Consider the following 18530-nt stretch of genomic DNA (forward strand, 5'->3'; position numbering starts at 1 on the left):
TATATATCAAACTTAAACGAGAGCACAGTCAACTTTACAAGATGGGGAACGAAAAACTGCGCAGTGCGCGCGGGGACGCTTCATTCATGTGCCGCTTGCTCAGATACATCAACTCAGACTCATTATTTAGCACCCAGTGTCGTCAATTCAAAATTTTATTTGCGGCTTTAAAAACGAAGCACATTCTTTGCAGTAAAGGTTACTACACATTATTTAATTTCGATATTCAGTAAAAAAAATGGTTACAAATCTAGAATAAAAAAAAAAGTCTGAGAACGTAAGTGTTTTCGAAACGTTTCGCAACAATTATAAATTGCATGCTACTATAAAGTAAGCGCAAAAAAAATACTCGCGATATATTCTTTCATATTATTTAACGTCTCAAAAAAAATTACGTAATTTTTAAAACACTGTATGTAATTGATTTTTATTTTATTGTTTATTTCAGTTTTGTTCCAAGTTACATTCACAGTTACAGTTACACACACAGTCTTGCACAAATGTCAAAACGGGCCTATTAAATTTTTACGCCTATAGGGACTGATATAACATAAAATCAATGAAATAATCTATGAGATTACAAAACTTTTTGTCAACCATTTTTTTTAAATCTTTTGTGAATTTGTTTTATGTCAAAATTCTCTCAATTTAGGTCTCTTTTAAAAGTTAAATGAATTGAATTCGAATTGATTACAGGATTGTGCTCTTTAAGCTTATTTGTTGAACACTCTGCTCGGAATCCAGACATTTATATCTCAAGATACATCTAGCCACAGAATTAAGCATATACAGAAACCATGTACACGACTAATATTGCAGCATAAAAACCACTTCACTTTAGTAGTGGTTCTCCAACAGTTTAGTCATTCCATTCCATTTAGCAGTTGACAGAAATTGTTTTACCTCTAATGTTCTATCCCTATTAATATTATAAATTTAAATGTAAGTTTGTTTGTTACACTTTCACGCAAGAACTGCTTATACGATCCTCATGAAACTTTGTACACATATTCTCGGAAATGTTAAAAGTAATATAGGATACTTTTTATCCAGACATTAAGCTCGGTTCCTTTGTGAGAGGGGAAGAGTGTTTGACGATTTTACATAATAACTCCGACAAATTATAACCGATTTAAATAATTATTTTTATACTATAGAGGTTATACGCGTTTAATTTTGCCTAAACTGTGGTTGGAGATAGAGGACAGAACTCCTCAGCGGACGACAGCAAATCCTTCATTTAAGGCTTAGCGATACTGAATACTTCAATTTTTTTTATATCTGCAACTAAATTTGATGCCACATCAGAAAACAAAATCAAACGCAGACGAAGTCGCGGGGAACAGCTAGTACATTATATAAAATGGGGGAAAATGGGAAAGTTTGTGAGCTAGCAACATTCCGCGGGTGTGAAGTGAGACGTAAGCGGGCGTTTTCACTGTTTTTGGACACAATGAACTGCATGCAATTATGGCAGAATGAGGGTTCTGTATGTTCTTAACTCTGAGCTAGATGCTATACTCTAATTGCTTGCGCAAACGGTAACAAGGCAAAGAACTTCCTACCCTAGCTTTGGTAAATTTTGTATGCAATATACACACCGTGCCGAAATATTCTTGCAATAAAAAAAAGATAATGCGAAGTTTTATGCCCATTTTCACTAACGAAGTACAAGGCAGTGCCTAAGGAAGTAACGCCTAATAAAAGAAGACTCCTAGGCATACATTTGCCTTTTACCAATCGATTTTCTCTAGGCAACTCAATATAACCCAACTTGTCTATGATCCTTACCACAAGATGTGGTATCTGTGTTTGTATTATCATATTTTTCATTTTTCAAATAGATTTAAGTTAGTTATCAAAAAAAAGGAATTTATATTTTTCATCTGTGTGAAGTGTCAATTTACAGAGTTCCTTAAAACATTACGCGCCGCCGAATCGGTGTCGTAACTTTAGAGCGCCTAGCGTCATTAGTCATCATCTAAGAGTTGGTGACACATTTCTTCCGCATCCCCCGAATAGTTAGGCATCCGTTAGTGAAAACGGGCATCAGTGTCTTAAAGTCCCCTAAAACATTCCATCGTGTATCCCGATCGGAACTAGAATTGCCAAAAAAATGGCGAAATTCCTCAGAACCAGTTTCCAATCATCGGGAACTGCGTATGGCAGAATTATCGCCGTCAATTTGTGTATCTCATGAGCGGTGAATATGAATATATAGGATGTGAGTATCAAATTCAAGATCGGTGCGCCCGGTATCAAAACCAGAACACCGTGGGTGTCAGCCGCTAGCCATATGTGGGACTGACTGGCGAATAACTCCAGAGTTATCGTTCCGAACCACGCGAAAAGACTGGAGTGGCGGGTTCTCAACGCGCCTGAGACGTTTCTCAGTATAATGTAACTGACTATAGGTAGAAATGTGACGTAGCTGTGTATCTCGTTGCAGTCGAAAGTGTTCGTGCAGAAGAATGTGAAGGTAACGTAGCTGCCGAGGCCTATGAAGGCCACGAGAGTCGCGCTGAGAGATAGTCCCGGGGTGAAAAGGTTGCTGTGATTATTATCGTCCAGCAAATTGTAGCCTTGGGCTAGGAGGTAGGCCGTGGCGAATATGATACCGTACGCCATTGAGTATCTGAAAAATTAAATTAAAGATTTTAAACTAACATTTTCGTGGTTAATCAACATTTCTTAAATATATTTCAACGGGTAGATACCACAATAATATTTTGGATTTGTCGACATTTCGATTCGATAAAAAATTAAATTATACTTTAGAGTTGAGAAGCGGCGATAGCCCAGAGGGCAGGAGCTCGACTTATATTCCGGGGGGCCGAGTTCGAATCCCAGCATGCGCCTGTAACTTTCCTAAGTTATGTGCGTTTCAAGTAGTAATTTTTATGTATTTTACTTTATTTTTTTATCAAGAAGCCTACGCGTATACAACCTATCTTAATATATGGACACATTTAACAAATGTTTTGTAATGTTGTACACTTAAAGGCTAACTCAGCATGCATAACACAAGACACTCTTTGTTTACAGCAAATTTTTTTGATATATAGCCGCTAAACAAAAGAAAAAAAAAATTTAAAAAAATTACTATCATGCCGTACTTTTAAAAGTTTTTTGACTTCTTTTTTGGAACACACACACACACACACACATAGAGTAATTAAACTGTCACTTGCTTCAACGGTGAAGGGAAACATCGTGAGGAAACCTGCATGCCTGAGAGTTGTTCATAATATTCCCAAAGGTGTGTGGAGTCCACCAATCCGCACTGGGCCAGCGTGGTGGACTACAGCCTTAACCCAATCTCATTGTGGGAGGAGACCCGTGCCCTGAGTGGGCCGATAATGGGTTGATATGACGATACTACGACAATACACACATCGCCACCTAGCTTCAAAGTAAGCGTAGCTTGTGTTATAGGTAGTAATATGACTGATGAATACTTTTATGAATAATATACATAAATACTTATAATCTACACATAGTTGTTGGAATCGAACCCACGGCCTCGGACTCAGAAAGCAGGGTCGCTGACCACTGCGCCAGTCGGCATTCAAAGCCCTTATGGATTTAAGGTTATTACATAAAAACTGTATTTATATTTTTGAACTTACCGATCTTGCTTCCAATCCAGCCACCATTGATGTATATCGTCATCTGCATTAACAAATAGAGCCTTCCAAGGTCGGGTCACGAATATCTTCTGGAAGAACACTTCGCTCATATACAGAACCGTGACTATCGTCAGCAGGCCGATGATCTTAATCGCTATGTAGAGGTACTGGTACGGTTTAGACTCCACCGTGTGGCTTGACGATTGCGTTATGTGTGGTGGTAGCGCCCATATTACGAAGAACTGAAATGATATTTAAAGCACCGGATTAAAGTCAAAGTCAAAAATATCTTTATTCAAGCAGGCCCACATCTGGCACTTTTGACGTGTACATTACATGAGAATTACACGGTAGTGATATGATGGCGATAACTAAATCTAGGAGGGTTCCAAACGCGCCCTGGTCTAAGAAGAGCCCACAAAAAAACTTAGCCAGGTTTTTTTTTGAACATTTCAGTGTCTCGGTTTTTGAATTTACCTGTTTTTTCAAACAAATTATAATACAAACAATTATTATAAAAAGAGTATAATATATATGAATGTATGTGTCAAATTCATGGTAGTGTGAGTTATGTATTGATTTAATGAAAATAATATATGAACATTCCACACTCCCTCTCTACATAAACTATGAGTTTGGGAAATTTCATACTCATCGCAATTTTCGTACAAAGTAGGTACAAAGTTTTTACTTCACGTCATCATCATCATAACAAACCATTACAGGGCACGGATCTTCTCCCACAATGGGAAAGGGTTAAGGCCATAGTCAACCACGCTGGCCCAGCGCGGATTGGTAAACTCCACACACCTTTGAGAACATTATGCAGAACTCTCAGGCATGCAGGCATCCTCACGCTGTTTTCCTTCATTGTTGAAGCAAGTGATATTTAATTAAAACGCACATAACTTAGAAAGTTAGAAGTGCGTTTTTGGATTCGAACTCTGCCCCCCGAAAGTGAAGTCGACTTCCTACCCAATGCGCTATCAATGCTTTACGTATGCATTGATTATTTTTAAATTTATTATCAGTTATCTTAGTACCTATAACACAACACGCATACTTTAAGGCTAAAAGCCGATGTGTGTATTTAGTTATCTTAATATATATAAATCTCCTGTCACGATGTTTGTCCGCGATGGACTCCTAAACTACTGAACCGATTTTAAATTAAATTGGCACACCGTGAGCAGTCTGGTCCAACTTAAGAGATAGGATAGCTTAGATCTTTAAGTAAAGTCACAATTTTATTTTATTGCAAATTATTTGTCTATAATTAATTGACAGTCACATGTTATATGTATATAAGGCTATACTCATTTAAGGCTTAGCGATACTGAATACTTTAAAAACAAAATCAAACGCAGACGAAGACGCGGGCAACAGCTAGTTTGTTTATATAATAGAAATAGAACTTACCAATGTATACCAAAAAGACACTAACGGTATGAAGCTGTAGAACTGATACGGTCGATTCATTGTCAGGCACAGTACCACGGTCAGGAAGTTGAGTCTAAATATGACCCTGAAGTACCTGACCAGGCCAATGTCCCCCGTCTTCCAGGTGTAGTAGAAGTGTCCGTAGCCAGTGATGAACAGGTATGAGGAGACGAGTGCCCTGACCATCATGTATATGGGCAGGACCTTGCTGGCACCGGTAACTTGGTATACAAGGATAACAAGTTGCATCCAGCCTTTCCATTCGTTTGTTTGTTCTCTATGGAGTACTCTTGAGTGACTGAAAATTTTAACATTTAATTTATACAATTTGTAAATGAAAACCGAAATAATACTTCATATGCTTTAGAGTCACATTATGTCTGAGACCGAAAACCTAATAGTATTTGAGTAAACCACTGCCATATCATTTACTAAAAGAAATCAGATACAGCTACTTTTAGTGATAAGGCCGCCTTTGCACCCTAGCACTAAGTACTATTACTGTTTTCCTTGTATTTTCCTTTTTTTGTTGTGTTGCAATAAAGTTTTTTCTATTCTATTCTATACAGCCTAACATCACATGCCAAATTAAAATCATGTGACTCCTGTCACATCCTGTTTATTTGGTACGCGTCGCGTTACGTAGCGTAGGTACTATGCGCATGTCGGTCTTTTATCTTCAATAGGGTTGTCACAAACACTTACAATGTTTTAAAGTCGTTTGTATTTTAAAATAAATATGCTCCTTTTTATTTAATATTTATACTGGGTGATTCCTTATGAAATATACTATTTCGTAAATATTCGAAATATAATATTATTTCGTAATTCTGTTACACATTGTATATGTTTAATTCTATAAATTTTAGAATGCAAATAATTTTTCTCCAAATGTAAGTAAAAACACTTTAATAAGAATGATAATGTTTTAGTTGTAATATATTTAGCTTTTCAGGACAAACAATAATTACACGCTTTTAGGTAATACAATTTATTGTTTTTTTTAATGAATGAAAATAAATTCAATGACGCAACATTTTAGTGTGTTCAATAAATTAATAAAACAAAAAAAAACGTTTAGGCAAAAACTTTTGGAGGAAACTTCAATAATATAGTCTATGGTACGTGCTACAAAGGCTCTGGCGCGTGAAAGAGTCGAATTAATCGAAGTGAAACAGCAACATTCAAATTAAGAGGGAAAGATAGAGAGAGTAAGTCTTTTCGACACTGTTCTTCGAATTCAAGATCTTCTTAATACGAATCTAATTACAACCCAGCTAAGTTTTAAGAATGTAATAACGTACATTCATAAACTATTTGTTGATTAATAAGTATTTTGACAAAAAGGCAACAGAGCGAGTGTTGTGAAAATTATAAAGATATACCATTATACAATTCCACTTTACTATCAAAAGAAAATAATTCTAAACCGATAATTAAAACAAAACTCACCTACTAGATCTGGATTCATCCGTAAAGAATAAGCCTAGAGCAAAAACGTATCCAACAGGCAGCCAAAAACTCCATTCCGAATAATACTTGTTCTCCTTCATAAAGAAGTTTGTTCTATCGCATAGGTAGAAGTATGCCATGATCATGCCAAGTTTGGCAATGGCTGCCATCGCTGAGGGGGCTTCGACCACCACAGTCTGGTTGACAAGGGAGTAGCCATCGATCTGTTGCTTGAAGTTCTGCGACCACCGCCATATAAATCGGATGGTGGCTAGCACTGCGCTAGAAAGAGAAAATACGTGTGTTAAGATGATCACAAAATGCAAGTTAGAAGAAAATATTGTGCTGACTTTACATACCGTGGGATAAATAAGAGCAAGATGAAGAAATCCTACTGGTATTTCGGGAGATTAGAGTGTTCAAACAAAAAAAAACTAATGCTTCAGTTTTATTAGTACCGATAGGTAGGGTAGATATATAGGATCTGCGCTGAATGAAGCAAGACTGTGGAGCAGATTTTCAGTGTAAAGAAATGACCTGTACTTGGGAGTAAAGGTTCAGCTGCGCGCAGAATGTTCCGCCAAGGTCATGTGGTTATTGCAGAACATGTTCTGCAGAATCTGCATCGAATGACGCAAGCTCGATGTAGCGTGAAACGGGAAGTCTTATCCCCATAATAGAGATTTCTCCCAGTTTGCCTCGAATATGAATTTAAAGTTCAACTGTGTGTTTGTATTGTGAGTATTTGCAGCTGAGTGCAGGACTCTGCTAGTACGCATCATGTTTATTTATTTTACTGTCCTTGTGAATAAAAGTAAAACAAAACATATTCTTTAAAAAAAAATTAAAAGATAAAAGCTTATCCCTATAGTGGAGATTTCTCCTAGCTTCCCTCGAATGAGAGTTCCAGGTTGCGTCGTTAAAGTTCATGTGGTCGATGCAGAACATGTTCAGGAGAATCTGCGCTAAGCAACTCAAGGCTGTGGGGCTAATGTTTGATAAGGGAATAATACTCACCATAGCTGGAACAGTGTGAAAGTGAGCTGGTGGCGCTGAGAGCAGGGCTCCAGAAGCAAGCAGCAAGTTACGTCAAGTTCAACTGGTTATTGCGCAGATCCTGCTGAATATGTTATTCAACCTGCGCAGACGGATGCAAGTTTGTGGGGCTGGTTTTTGAGCTAGAGACTTCGCTCAGTTTGCCTCAAATATGCAGAACACTCTCAGCACGATCTGCGCAGATCAACGCAAAATTTTTGGGGACTGATATTGCGGGAATCCCTATACTGGAGATTTCTCCCAGCTTCCCTTGAAACTGAGTTCCAGGTAGCGTCGTTAAAGTTCATCGGATCTGCGCTACGTGACAAAAGACTGCGGGGCTGATGTTTGAAAAGGGAATAATACTCACCAAAGAAGGAACAACGCGAACGTGAGCAGTTGCAGCTGAGTGCAGGGCTCCGGCAGCGCGCAACAAGTTCCGTCGTTGAAGTTCATGTGGTCGTTGCAGAACATGTTCAGCAGGATCTGCGCAGAGTGGCGCAGCGCCGTGGGGCTGATGCTGAGGCCGTCAGCGGACGAAGCCGCGGCGGAGGCCAGGCGTGGCGAGTTCCACAGCTTCGTTGCACTGTGTTGCAGAATCTGGAAAGAGGCGGACTTGCTTGAAGAGTTAGCAGTGGCGTGCATCTCATAGATGCAAATAAGCAGTGCATACCCTGACCTCAGGGCCTCTCAGACCATAAGGACGACTTAAAATTTAAATATTGAAAAAAAATTAAACAATTTATAGAAAACTATAAAAGCGCCATCTAGTTAAAACCGGCCGCACTTCTATGTAAATCAATGGACAAGTCCCGTGTCATGGTTTAGAACTAAAATAGACAAACCGCATAATATTTCGACTATATTTTAATTTTGAGTTGTAAACAGTATCCCTAAATAAAAAATAACGCTTTAAATATAATTTAAATCTCATAAAATTAGCTGGGGTTTTCACGATTAAGTATCCATCGCCGGGCAAATCGTTTATTCGTCGCTCAAATTAATGCGCCGCGCCGCCGCGGTCTCCATAGAAGCACGGCGATTGAATGCATCTGTCGTTACTTGTGTGCACCAGCACACAAGGAAGTTCTGGTGTGTAGTGATATAATCGCGTGCGTGCTTACACAATATTTGGCTCTTTCTATGTGTGCGAGTTTTCCAGGTTTCCAGAATAGGGGTTTCGCTTGTGTGCAAATCTTAAAAGCACTGCTTACGGAAATTTGAAATCCAAATGTATGCTTTGTTTTTTTATAAGCACAAGTAATTTGCTTTGTTTGTTATTGTTTTAAACGGCAATAATTCTTTTTTGTAGTTAAAAAATTTATCAATGAATTTTATTACATTCAAGGTCTTTAGAAATTTATAAGTACCTAATTTGTTCAAAAAGTATATTAAAATAACCAAATTAAAAGTTGCCGAATTATGTTAAATAAATTATTAACGTATACCAGGTGCCATTGGTAACTGATGAAGTAATATTCTTCAAATGACAACTTTTAATAGCATTTGTGTACTAAGAAAATATTACGGACATATTTTGACTATGATATTCTCATTATCGCTGGCGATCGCTCAGCGCCATTATTGTTTACCTTTTACCTTCTGTCATAACAACTTATATTCACCGAATTAGAATTAATTACTGTTTTTTTCGTTTGCTGTACGGTTGTTTGTAAATAGTTACAATTATTATTGTTAACATTAACCTTTGTGACAGTTTACTGTTTGTAAATGATTGTGAGGAATATTCTTAGTGTAAGAAAGTTCTTATATTCGGCGTGTGATCTGATGGTTCAGTGTGCTTGGAAAATGTAGGTAAGTAAGTTTAGAGCTAATTCTTAACTAACGTTTAATTGAGATTATTCGTAAAGGAAGGAAGGCACCTACAAGGAGCGGCACGTAAAAAGAGCTCTGACTGACTTACAGAAACAGGCGAATAGCAGTGATCAATGTTTTGTTTCATTATTTATTCATAATAATACCTATGTTTGTTTATTGTTTACACTACAAAACATTATTTAATGTAATTGCCGCAATGGCAGACAATTTTAAAAACTCGCTAGTCGGTCGTCTCAGAGCTTACTATACCTATTGGAAATAGGAGATGATGAGAAGATCTACATGGGTATCACAAACAATGTTATGTTAGGTACCTACTCACAAATAAAATTATACAGTAACATCAAAATAGCATGTTCATTACCTATTTTTTTTTATGCATACCCTGACCGAAAACCCTATGCACGCCACTGAGAGTTAGCCATTATATTTGGTCAACCCATTCTGCGCCAAGTGACGCAAAGTTGTGGGACAGACGCTGAGGCCATCAGCGGATTCTTTGGCTATTTTTGTGGCACTGTGTTGCAGTATCTAAAACAAAGCGGTCTTGCATGAAGAGTTTGCCATTATATTTGGTCATCCCATTCTGCCCCGATCAACGCCATGCTGTGGGATTAATGCTGAGACTGATGAATATTTTAATGAATAATATATATAAATACTTATAATATACATATAAACATCCAGATACTGAAAAACATTCATGTTCATCACACAAACATTTTCCAGTTAAGGGTATCGAAACCCACGGCCTTGGACTCAGAAAGCAGGGTCGCTGCCCACTGCGCCAATCGGCCGTCCAATTATTCGGCCAATTATTTATGTAGCATAAATTGTGAATGAGAACATATGATACGTGGAGGACAAAGGGAAGAGATAGGAAAGGTATTATTACATAGTGCTGGAATTCAAACACTCTTGACCTGGAGAACTAACCTCTAAAGCAGCTTTATTGTACGCGTCGATGTCGGCGTTGTTGATTTTGACGTCGCTTCTAAGCCTGGCGATGTCGACTGCCTCCATCGTCTTCCACAGCACCTGCGTGCCGCGCGAGGCCAGCGAGTCGACTGGCTGCACCAGTTGGGTGAGATTCCTTTTATACTCCTCTAATGCTTGATCGGTTATGTTACGATTCTTAACCAGTTGCAAACCCGCACTTGCTACTATTACTGATGGTGGCCGGTCTGAATATTGCCTGGAAGATAGAAAAAAGAGCTAGGCTTGCACGCAAAAGGATTTAATATTAATAATTTAAAATTAAACATTATAATTGTTTTCGCATCGCTTATATAGAGCAATTACATTATTTAATTAATTAAAATCGTGAGGGCCTGCACGCCTGAGAGTTCTCCGTAATTTTCTCAAAGGCGTAGAGAAGTCCACCACTGGGCCAGACTAAACCCTTCTAACTGATTGAGTATTTGAGATTACTTTTGAGAGCCTATTATTTACTTCAAATTAGCTTCGGGCTCAGAGACTTTATATCTGTCAGATAACGAAAAAAATAAGACCGTGCTTTGTTCAATCTATAACCATTTCACTTGATCACGTGCAATTGTGACTAAATTAAAAAAAATAATTACCAGGTTCTAAACTGTTCCACCATGGTCTTCGAAACATCGTCACTCCATATAAAAGTGATAGAAAGTCTGAGTTTATTGTCGACATACGTGTAATTGGGCATGTGGTGGTCCACTGTGGAGTAAGAGGAATCTATGTCCAGTCTTGTATTAATAACACCTGGAAACACCAAAATTTCATATTTAGAACAAAATATCTCAATTTTATTATATTTTGTTTGTTGTACAAAGTTTCATGTGGATCAGTTAAGTAGTTTTTGCATAAAAGCGTCACAAACAAACTTACATTGACATTTATAATATTAGTAGGGATATTCTTCTATGTACATATTTGGATAAAGAAATATTTGACTTTGACTTCGACTGGTAGGTTTCAGGTGGGATTCTACCAAGACATCTGTGAAACCTGAGGGGTTGAGGAATCAAGGGTTGCAAATGGACTTTACTAAGGACAGATCACCCGTCTGGCACTGGCAGGCGTCCCCTCAATAAATAAAATACAATAACACATATAATGCCTGAACCATAGCTTAAAACAGAAAAAACTTGTTACGATATCACACATTGTACTTTGATACAGACTCACCTATAAAATATTCATACAGTTGTTCAAGCCTCGAATCTCCAATGAAGGCGAAACTGTTATATTTGCCCCAAAATGCCAAATACCGTAAACACCGTCTTGCATCCCTGAAACAGATAAGAATGCATGCCTGAGAATGACAAATTCTACTTGATAAAATTTCCTTATTTTACGTTTTAGCTTTTTATGCTAGCGATTATAAGTTTTATGGTATTGCATGCTTTTTTATTCTAGCCAATATTCACTCTCTAGTCACAGAGCACAGCCTCGGTTAATATCACTATTAAAATACGATAATAGTTGTTAAAAGAGATTTTTTTGCAAGCTTTTTAAAAATTACCGGCCCACTACAGAGTTCTCCTCTCAGAATGAGAAGGGTTTAGTGCCGTAGTGTACCACGCTGGCCAAGTGCGGATTGGTAGACTCACTGGGACTTCATAGTTGTGCATTAAAAATTGGCGCCGTGGGCAGCGACCCGGCTTTCTGAGTCGAAGGCCGTGGTTTCGATTCCCACAACCGGGTAATGTTTGTGTGATGAACACTAATGTTTTTCAGTGTTTGGATTTATCTGTATTTTATAAGTATTTATTTATATAATTCATAAAATTATTCAGCTGTCATCTTGGTACCCATAACACAAGCTACGCTTACTTCGGGACTAGATGGCGGTGTGTGTATTGTCGTACTATATTTATTTATTTAGTATATTTATTTATCATACATACATATACACACATAATTGCATTCTATAATTATAATTTTTATTTTAAATGTCAAGTATACCTGGGCCATTTTCGATAAATATGTACATGTGACTAACATGATCAACGTTTGTGACTAAAGCGATTCGTGTCATACCTCAATTTTTCGCTTAATGTGAGTCACATTTATAACAAGGAAGAGTGTGAATGAATAACTACATTAAAAAAAACAACACTTATTCTTATTTTAAACGTTTAATTCGCCGGATCAAAACAAAGTAAAACATTTGTATGGTATACACTTTAACAACGACGCAGGTGATCAAGTTATAAAATATTATTATATTTTATGTATTTTGCAATCGTTTTTTCGGGATTATTTGTGGAAGTTTTCGTTCTTCTGTTCTTTCTTTGCCTCACTACATCTTCTTTTATTTTGCTCCGTTGTTATAAACTGACAAATAAGGTGCTCGCACTCCAGATTTTCTCTCAGCCTAAATTAGCCTCCAGCTGCACTTATCGCCTTTAGTCTAAAAATATAACAAACCGCCTATGTTCAACAACAATACGAAAAAAATAAGTCACTAAAAGCAAATGCAGGTGACTTAAATATTTAGCGATATTCAAAAATTATGCACAATACTTGGTGCATATTATAATTACAAAAATAAAAATTGTAGTCATAGTGAAAATTACAAAAATAACATACAATTTATACCTAAGCGTATAACTTTCTTTACATTTGTCTTTACTTTACATTTTAATGTGTGTCATAAGAGACATGAAATGTAACTAACATGACTAGTGTTTTTTTGTAAAAAAATAATAAATATAATAAATAAATAAATATACTACGACATTACACACATCGCCATCTAGCCCCAAAGTAAGCATAGCTTGTGTTATGGGTACTGAGATAGCTGATGAATATTTTTTTATGAATATAATACACATTATTAGACACTGAAAAACATTCATGTTCATCACACAAACACTCTCCAGTTGTGGGAATCGAACTCACGAACTTGGACTCAGAAAGCAGGGTCGCTGCCCACTGCGCCACTCGGCGTAACTTTATGTTACCAAAATTACTTTCAAGACAGACACATTGAACACTTATTTTAGCTTGGGTATGCTAGGTGTATCTTCCCGGGATGAGCTACAAGTGTTGCAAGGGATGAAATATTTGAATTTTGAGGAACCGGTGACTCAGGAGATCCCGAACCTCTCAATATTTACTTAGGCTAGCTACCGAGAGGGTAGAGATCCCACATAACCCAAATTCTCCCGCAGAGTATCGGGTATCCTTTAAGATTTCCCCCTCGTCAACAAAAAAAAAAGGTTATGCTAGGTGTATGCTACAGAATGAATTAAGATTATTTTCCCTAAGTGTCTACAAGAACAATACTTCCTTTTACAATCCCATCGTTCGCATGTGCCGCCTTTATAATGATTTAGTATCAAGTAATCATAATATTGACATTTTTAAAAGGATAAATATTTTTAAAAATCAAATTATTAAGCACTATTCCACATAATCTTTAGGGAAATAATATATATATTATTATTTAAGTGTTTCTTTTTTGTTTCAACTTTAATTTTATCTTTACTTTCTGTTTAATTTAATTCCAAGTTGTGTACACATACTTTGGGTTGTAGCTTAGAACAAAACTTGTTATTACTTATATTTAGATCTACTTTTAGTTATTACCTGTTTTGTGTACCTAATAACAATAAACAATAAACAATTACAAAACTTATCTTGTTTGAAAATGCACCGCGATTCACCTGATATATTTTACGAAAATTTCACTAGTTGTTCTGCATCCTCTAGTAAACTGGCACTTAAGCAAAATTCCTGGGATAAGGCACTTGAATGTAATGGTTTAGTGTTGCCAGCAATTAATATTAAGATAAAAATGATAGGATTGCTGCTAAAAACCATACAATTAACTGTGACATCCTTCGAGTGAGTCGAAAAATCTGGAATGCCCTTCCAGCTGCCATTTTCCCCAGTGCCTACAATATGAGTACCTTCAAATCAAGAGTGAATAGGCATCTTCTAGGCAAGCGCGCTCCACCTTAGGCTGCATCATCGCTTACCATCAGGTGTGATTGCAGTCAAGCGCTCGTAGCTATAAACATAAAAATCTCGGACAAGCATAAAGTATTTTTTTTTATTGAAAAATATCATCCAGATTAGGTAATACTGTTTTTAAAAAACAATCGGAAATAAATTTATGGTAATAATAACTTTATATTTATGTACACATGTTTTCAATATTATGTTATGGTGCAAAAAGGGCAGTTCTATTAATTATATGGGACATAAAATGCGACAAAATTATGAAAATATCATTAATATTTTATCAATTTAAATGTGCCACTGTTTTAATAGCAGAATTAAAGAGAAAAGCCTTTTTAATTATAATAAATACGTTGGACATGGATTTTCAAGCAATGTTCCGTGTCCGTTTTTTCGCGATTATTTCTCGGAGAAAAGTCTGAATTTTCCCATTCAGGTTGGAATCGGTGCAGCTCGGACGAACGCTCGCAAAGAAAAACGCGAAAAATCAAGGCATTTTTAGGCAGTATAACACAACATACAATACACACATCGCAATCTAGATCCAAAGTAAGCTCAGCTTACTACGAAGGTACTAAGATAACTGATGAATATTTTTATGAATAATACACATAAATACTTATAAACTACAGATAAACACCCAGACACTGAAAAACATTCATGTTCATCACACAAACATTTTCCAGTTGTGGGAATCAGACCCACAGCCCACAGCATGGTCCCTGGGTCCCTGGGTCCCTGCCCACTTCGCCAATCGGCCGTCTATTTGTAGTTGCTATTTGTATATTGCATCATCATCATCATAATCACCAGTCTAGAACATTCCACAGCTAGACAAAAGCCCTCTCCCAATGGGAGGTTTTGCACATAATCACCACACTGTGCAGACAGATTGGTGATTGTAGAATATGTAGTAGTAGCACAGAAACACTGCTGTCCGTTCCTCAATGTATTCCCTTACTCGCCTCATACAGCATCCATTGGAAGAGCAAGGGTTGTGACAACTGTATTCTGATCTACTGTCACTATACTGCACAAATTAATAAATAAACTATTAACACTTACATTTTCGAATACTTATGTAACATACACCCATACGGTTGCCACTCATGGTCACCTTTGTACCTTCCGGATGACAATAACCATGTACAGGAGTCTGGGCCTGAAATAAGTTCATATATTATCACTCATGAGCCCAAACTCAAAAAACGGTTGTAACCGTTAGAACAGGATATGTGTATAGGTCTACTTTCTTCGTACGGTACAATTGTACTATAGTGGAAGATGCAGGGGATAACATACTGTAATCAGCTCCTCAGTTCAGACTTTTATCTGAAGTTATTCTAATCCACCATCACTGTAGTAAACTGAGACCAGAGATAACTTTTTGGTATTGTGCCTATATAACAATATTTAATTATTTTGTGTGAAACTGACAATTACCATAATTGGTTATCTTAATCTAGATATATCGTCAAAGTCTAAGTCAAAGTTAAAAATATCTTACTATGTAATCATCTTTTCAAGTAGGCCCATATGTGGCACTTTTGATGCGTACATAAGAATTACACGGTAGTGAGATGATGGCGATAACCACATTCGTAAACTTAAAACTAAAGCTACGAGGGTTCCAAAGGCGTCCTGGTCTAAGAAGAAGCCCACAACAAACTTAGCCGGGTGTTTTTTTTTATATCACCATCTCACATTGTCATTTTAAATTATTAAAAGAGCAACCTGGTTAGAGCAATAATTTACACCCAAGCTTTTTTATCGATTACATAGTTCTTTATACTATAATAGGACTTTTCTATAAACTTACGTTTAATACAAACTTTGAACTTTTTAAGAGACATCTCCAAGATGTCAATTGGTAGTTTATTGTAGAATTATATGCAATTTCCTTTAAATTTTCAATGTTTGTACACACTCTCTACAACATAATATGTAAATCTGAGATTAACATTCAAATATCTTGTAAACCTGAGATTCTCTCATGGAAGGATTCTCTCTCATCAAAATAAAATTAAAATTAGCGACATACAGGAAATATGTGTAAACCAGGGAGATTGAGAAAGAATAAATTAAATCTACAATGGCATACAGGAATAATGGGCAAGCCCATTATACTTATAATTGTACCTTATGTTAACTGGGTTTATACCTTTCAATAAAGATAATTATTATTTTTATTATTATTATTATTACAAAGATGTGCTGGAGTTTCTGCCCATGTTACAAAGGCTATTAATAAGAGCATTATTTATGACGCAAAAACGCTTGGAAATCAATGTTATTTGTTGAGGAAAAAATTTTTTGCCTCCGAACTACTTGTACTATGATATATTATTTGAGGTTATGACCAATCAATCAATTTTTTTTGAATATGGTACATGTTTACATAGATGTTAATTAAATGTCAATGTTATGGACAAACTTATGTTTTATATGAAAATGAACGATACTGTTTTGATAACATTTTGACATATTAATTATGCTTAATAATTAAGATGTTTAGAACCTGTGTTATGTTTTTATATTTGAGGAAGATTTAAATTTCAATATCCTGTTTAAAAATAAAAGTATAAATGGACATTTTGAAATTGATTCATTAGTGGCTTTAAGGAAAACAATTCATTTAAGACGTGTGAACCACATTGCATGATAATGTATCTGGATTCTAAATAGGGATGAAGTTTTAATTGTTTGATTATTAGCTTATTTTATACTCATTCTGTTGAGTTTGCATTTGAAAGAGTGTAATGTCTTGTTTGTTCCGTTGGATGAGACTTGTCTATTAACATGTATAGTATAAAGGACTACGTAAACGATAAAAAAGTGTGGGTGTAAATTATTGCTCTAACCAGGTTGCTCTTCTAATAATTTAAAATGATATTGTGAGATGGTGATAACAAAAAAAAAAACACCCGGCTAAGTTTGTTGTGGGCTTCTTCTTAGACCAGGACGCCTTTGGAACCCTCGTAGCTTTAGTTTTAAGTTTACGAATGTGGTTATCGCCATCATCTCACTACCATGTAATTCTTATGTACGCATCAAAAGTGCCACCTATGGGCCTACTTGAATAAAGATATTTTTGACTTTGTCTTTGACTTTGACATGCTAGCCGCTAGATCAAAGAGGCACTTGCTATACAATATTTTAAATGCAGAAGTGAGTTTTTGTCTTTGTTACCTTTTTACCCTAAACTCACGAAAATTAATGAAATTTATACATATAATATAGGTACATAATATTGCATTCTGGAAAAGGACTATAGATACTTTTTATATCAGACCTCAGCCTGAGCCCAACTTCACTGCTAAACTGATTGTTTTGAAATTTCGCATCCTGAATATGGACATAAGATAACTTTTGAAAAGGAATGGGTACAGCAAGATTTAAAAAAAACTATGCTATAAATGGAAAGTGTTTTCGTTAGTTAGTTTGTGCTTTCACACCTTGACTAAGCAACCAATCAAGTTGATTTTTGGGCTTAGTTAATTAAAAGGATTGAGAGTAACCTGGGCTTTGTTTATAACAGGAAAACTCAATTTTTTTTTGTACTCTAAACGCAGACGAAGGACGCCTGAAAAAGCTAGGAAGATAAACCTGCACTTCACAATGGCCCTTTTGTTTACGTTACGTGCGTACGTACTCTTAATGCTGATATCCTCAAAGGTCTTTACCGGTTAAAATGGATGGTACGTAAAAAATTTATTTACCGTATCTTAGATGCAATATCCCATGATATGCTATAAACCCAATGATAAGAGCAAACGCCAGTAATTTAGCGTTACCCACATTCAACTGGTCGATAAACCATTCGGCGGAACTTCTCTTTGAGTGTGAACCCATTTTATTGCACAATTTATTATCTAATCAGCTTTCTAATTACTGATTGACCCACTATTAATCGATTTAAATAATTTATTTAACGCTTTGTATTGTCAGTAACGTATTTACTGAATAATATATATTAAAGTTTGCACAACAAAACATCCGCATTTTCCTGCCATTTTAATTTTTTATTGCATATATCAGTTGATACTTATTTTCTGACATTGACACTTTCGATCTGAAAACTTGACTGGTATATGACACAAGACAGATAACTAATAAACAGATACTCTAGAATTTCCTCCTCTATGCATGAGTAGCTACCTCATTCAATCCTCATTCCATGTATGG

General features: G+C 36.2%; 1 protein-coding gene across 1 annotated transcript; it reads right to left on the reverse strand.

The window, feature by feature from the left end:
* Nucleotides 1-1400: 1400 nt before the first annotated feature.
* Nucleotides 1401-18383, reverse strand: LOC120630681 (N-acetylneuraminate 9-O-acetyltransferase). The gene is made up of 10 exons (XM_039899956.1): nucleotides 18065-18383; nucleotides 15411-15507; nucleotides 11562-11665; nucleotides 10979-11135; nucleotides 10332-10590; nucleotides 7927-8156; nucleotides 6522-6803; nucleotides 5049-5367; nucleotides 3630-3871; nucleotides 1401-2635 (listed from the first exon to the last, which is right to left on the reverse strand). Exons 1-10 carry the CDS (start codon nucleotides 18195-18197, stop codon nucleotides 2068-2070), a joined length of 2391 nt encoding a protein of 796 aa, XP_039755890.1. The 5' UTR covers nucleotides 18198-18383; the 3' UTR covers nucleotides 1401-2067.
* Between the last annotated feature and the right edge of the window lie 147 nt (nucleotides 18384-18530).

Source organism: Pararge aegeria, chromosome 16 (assembly GCF_905163445.1).
Source record: "Pararge aegeria chromosome 16, ilParAegt1.1, whole genome shotgun sequence".
Taxonomy (NCBI): Eukaryota; Metazoa; Arthropoda; class Insecta; order Lepidoptera; family Nymphalidae; genus Pararge; species Pararge aegeria.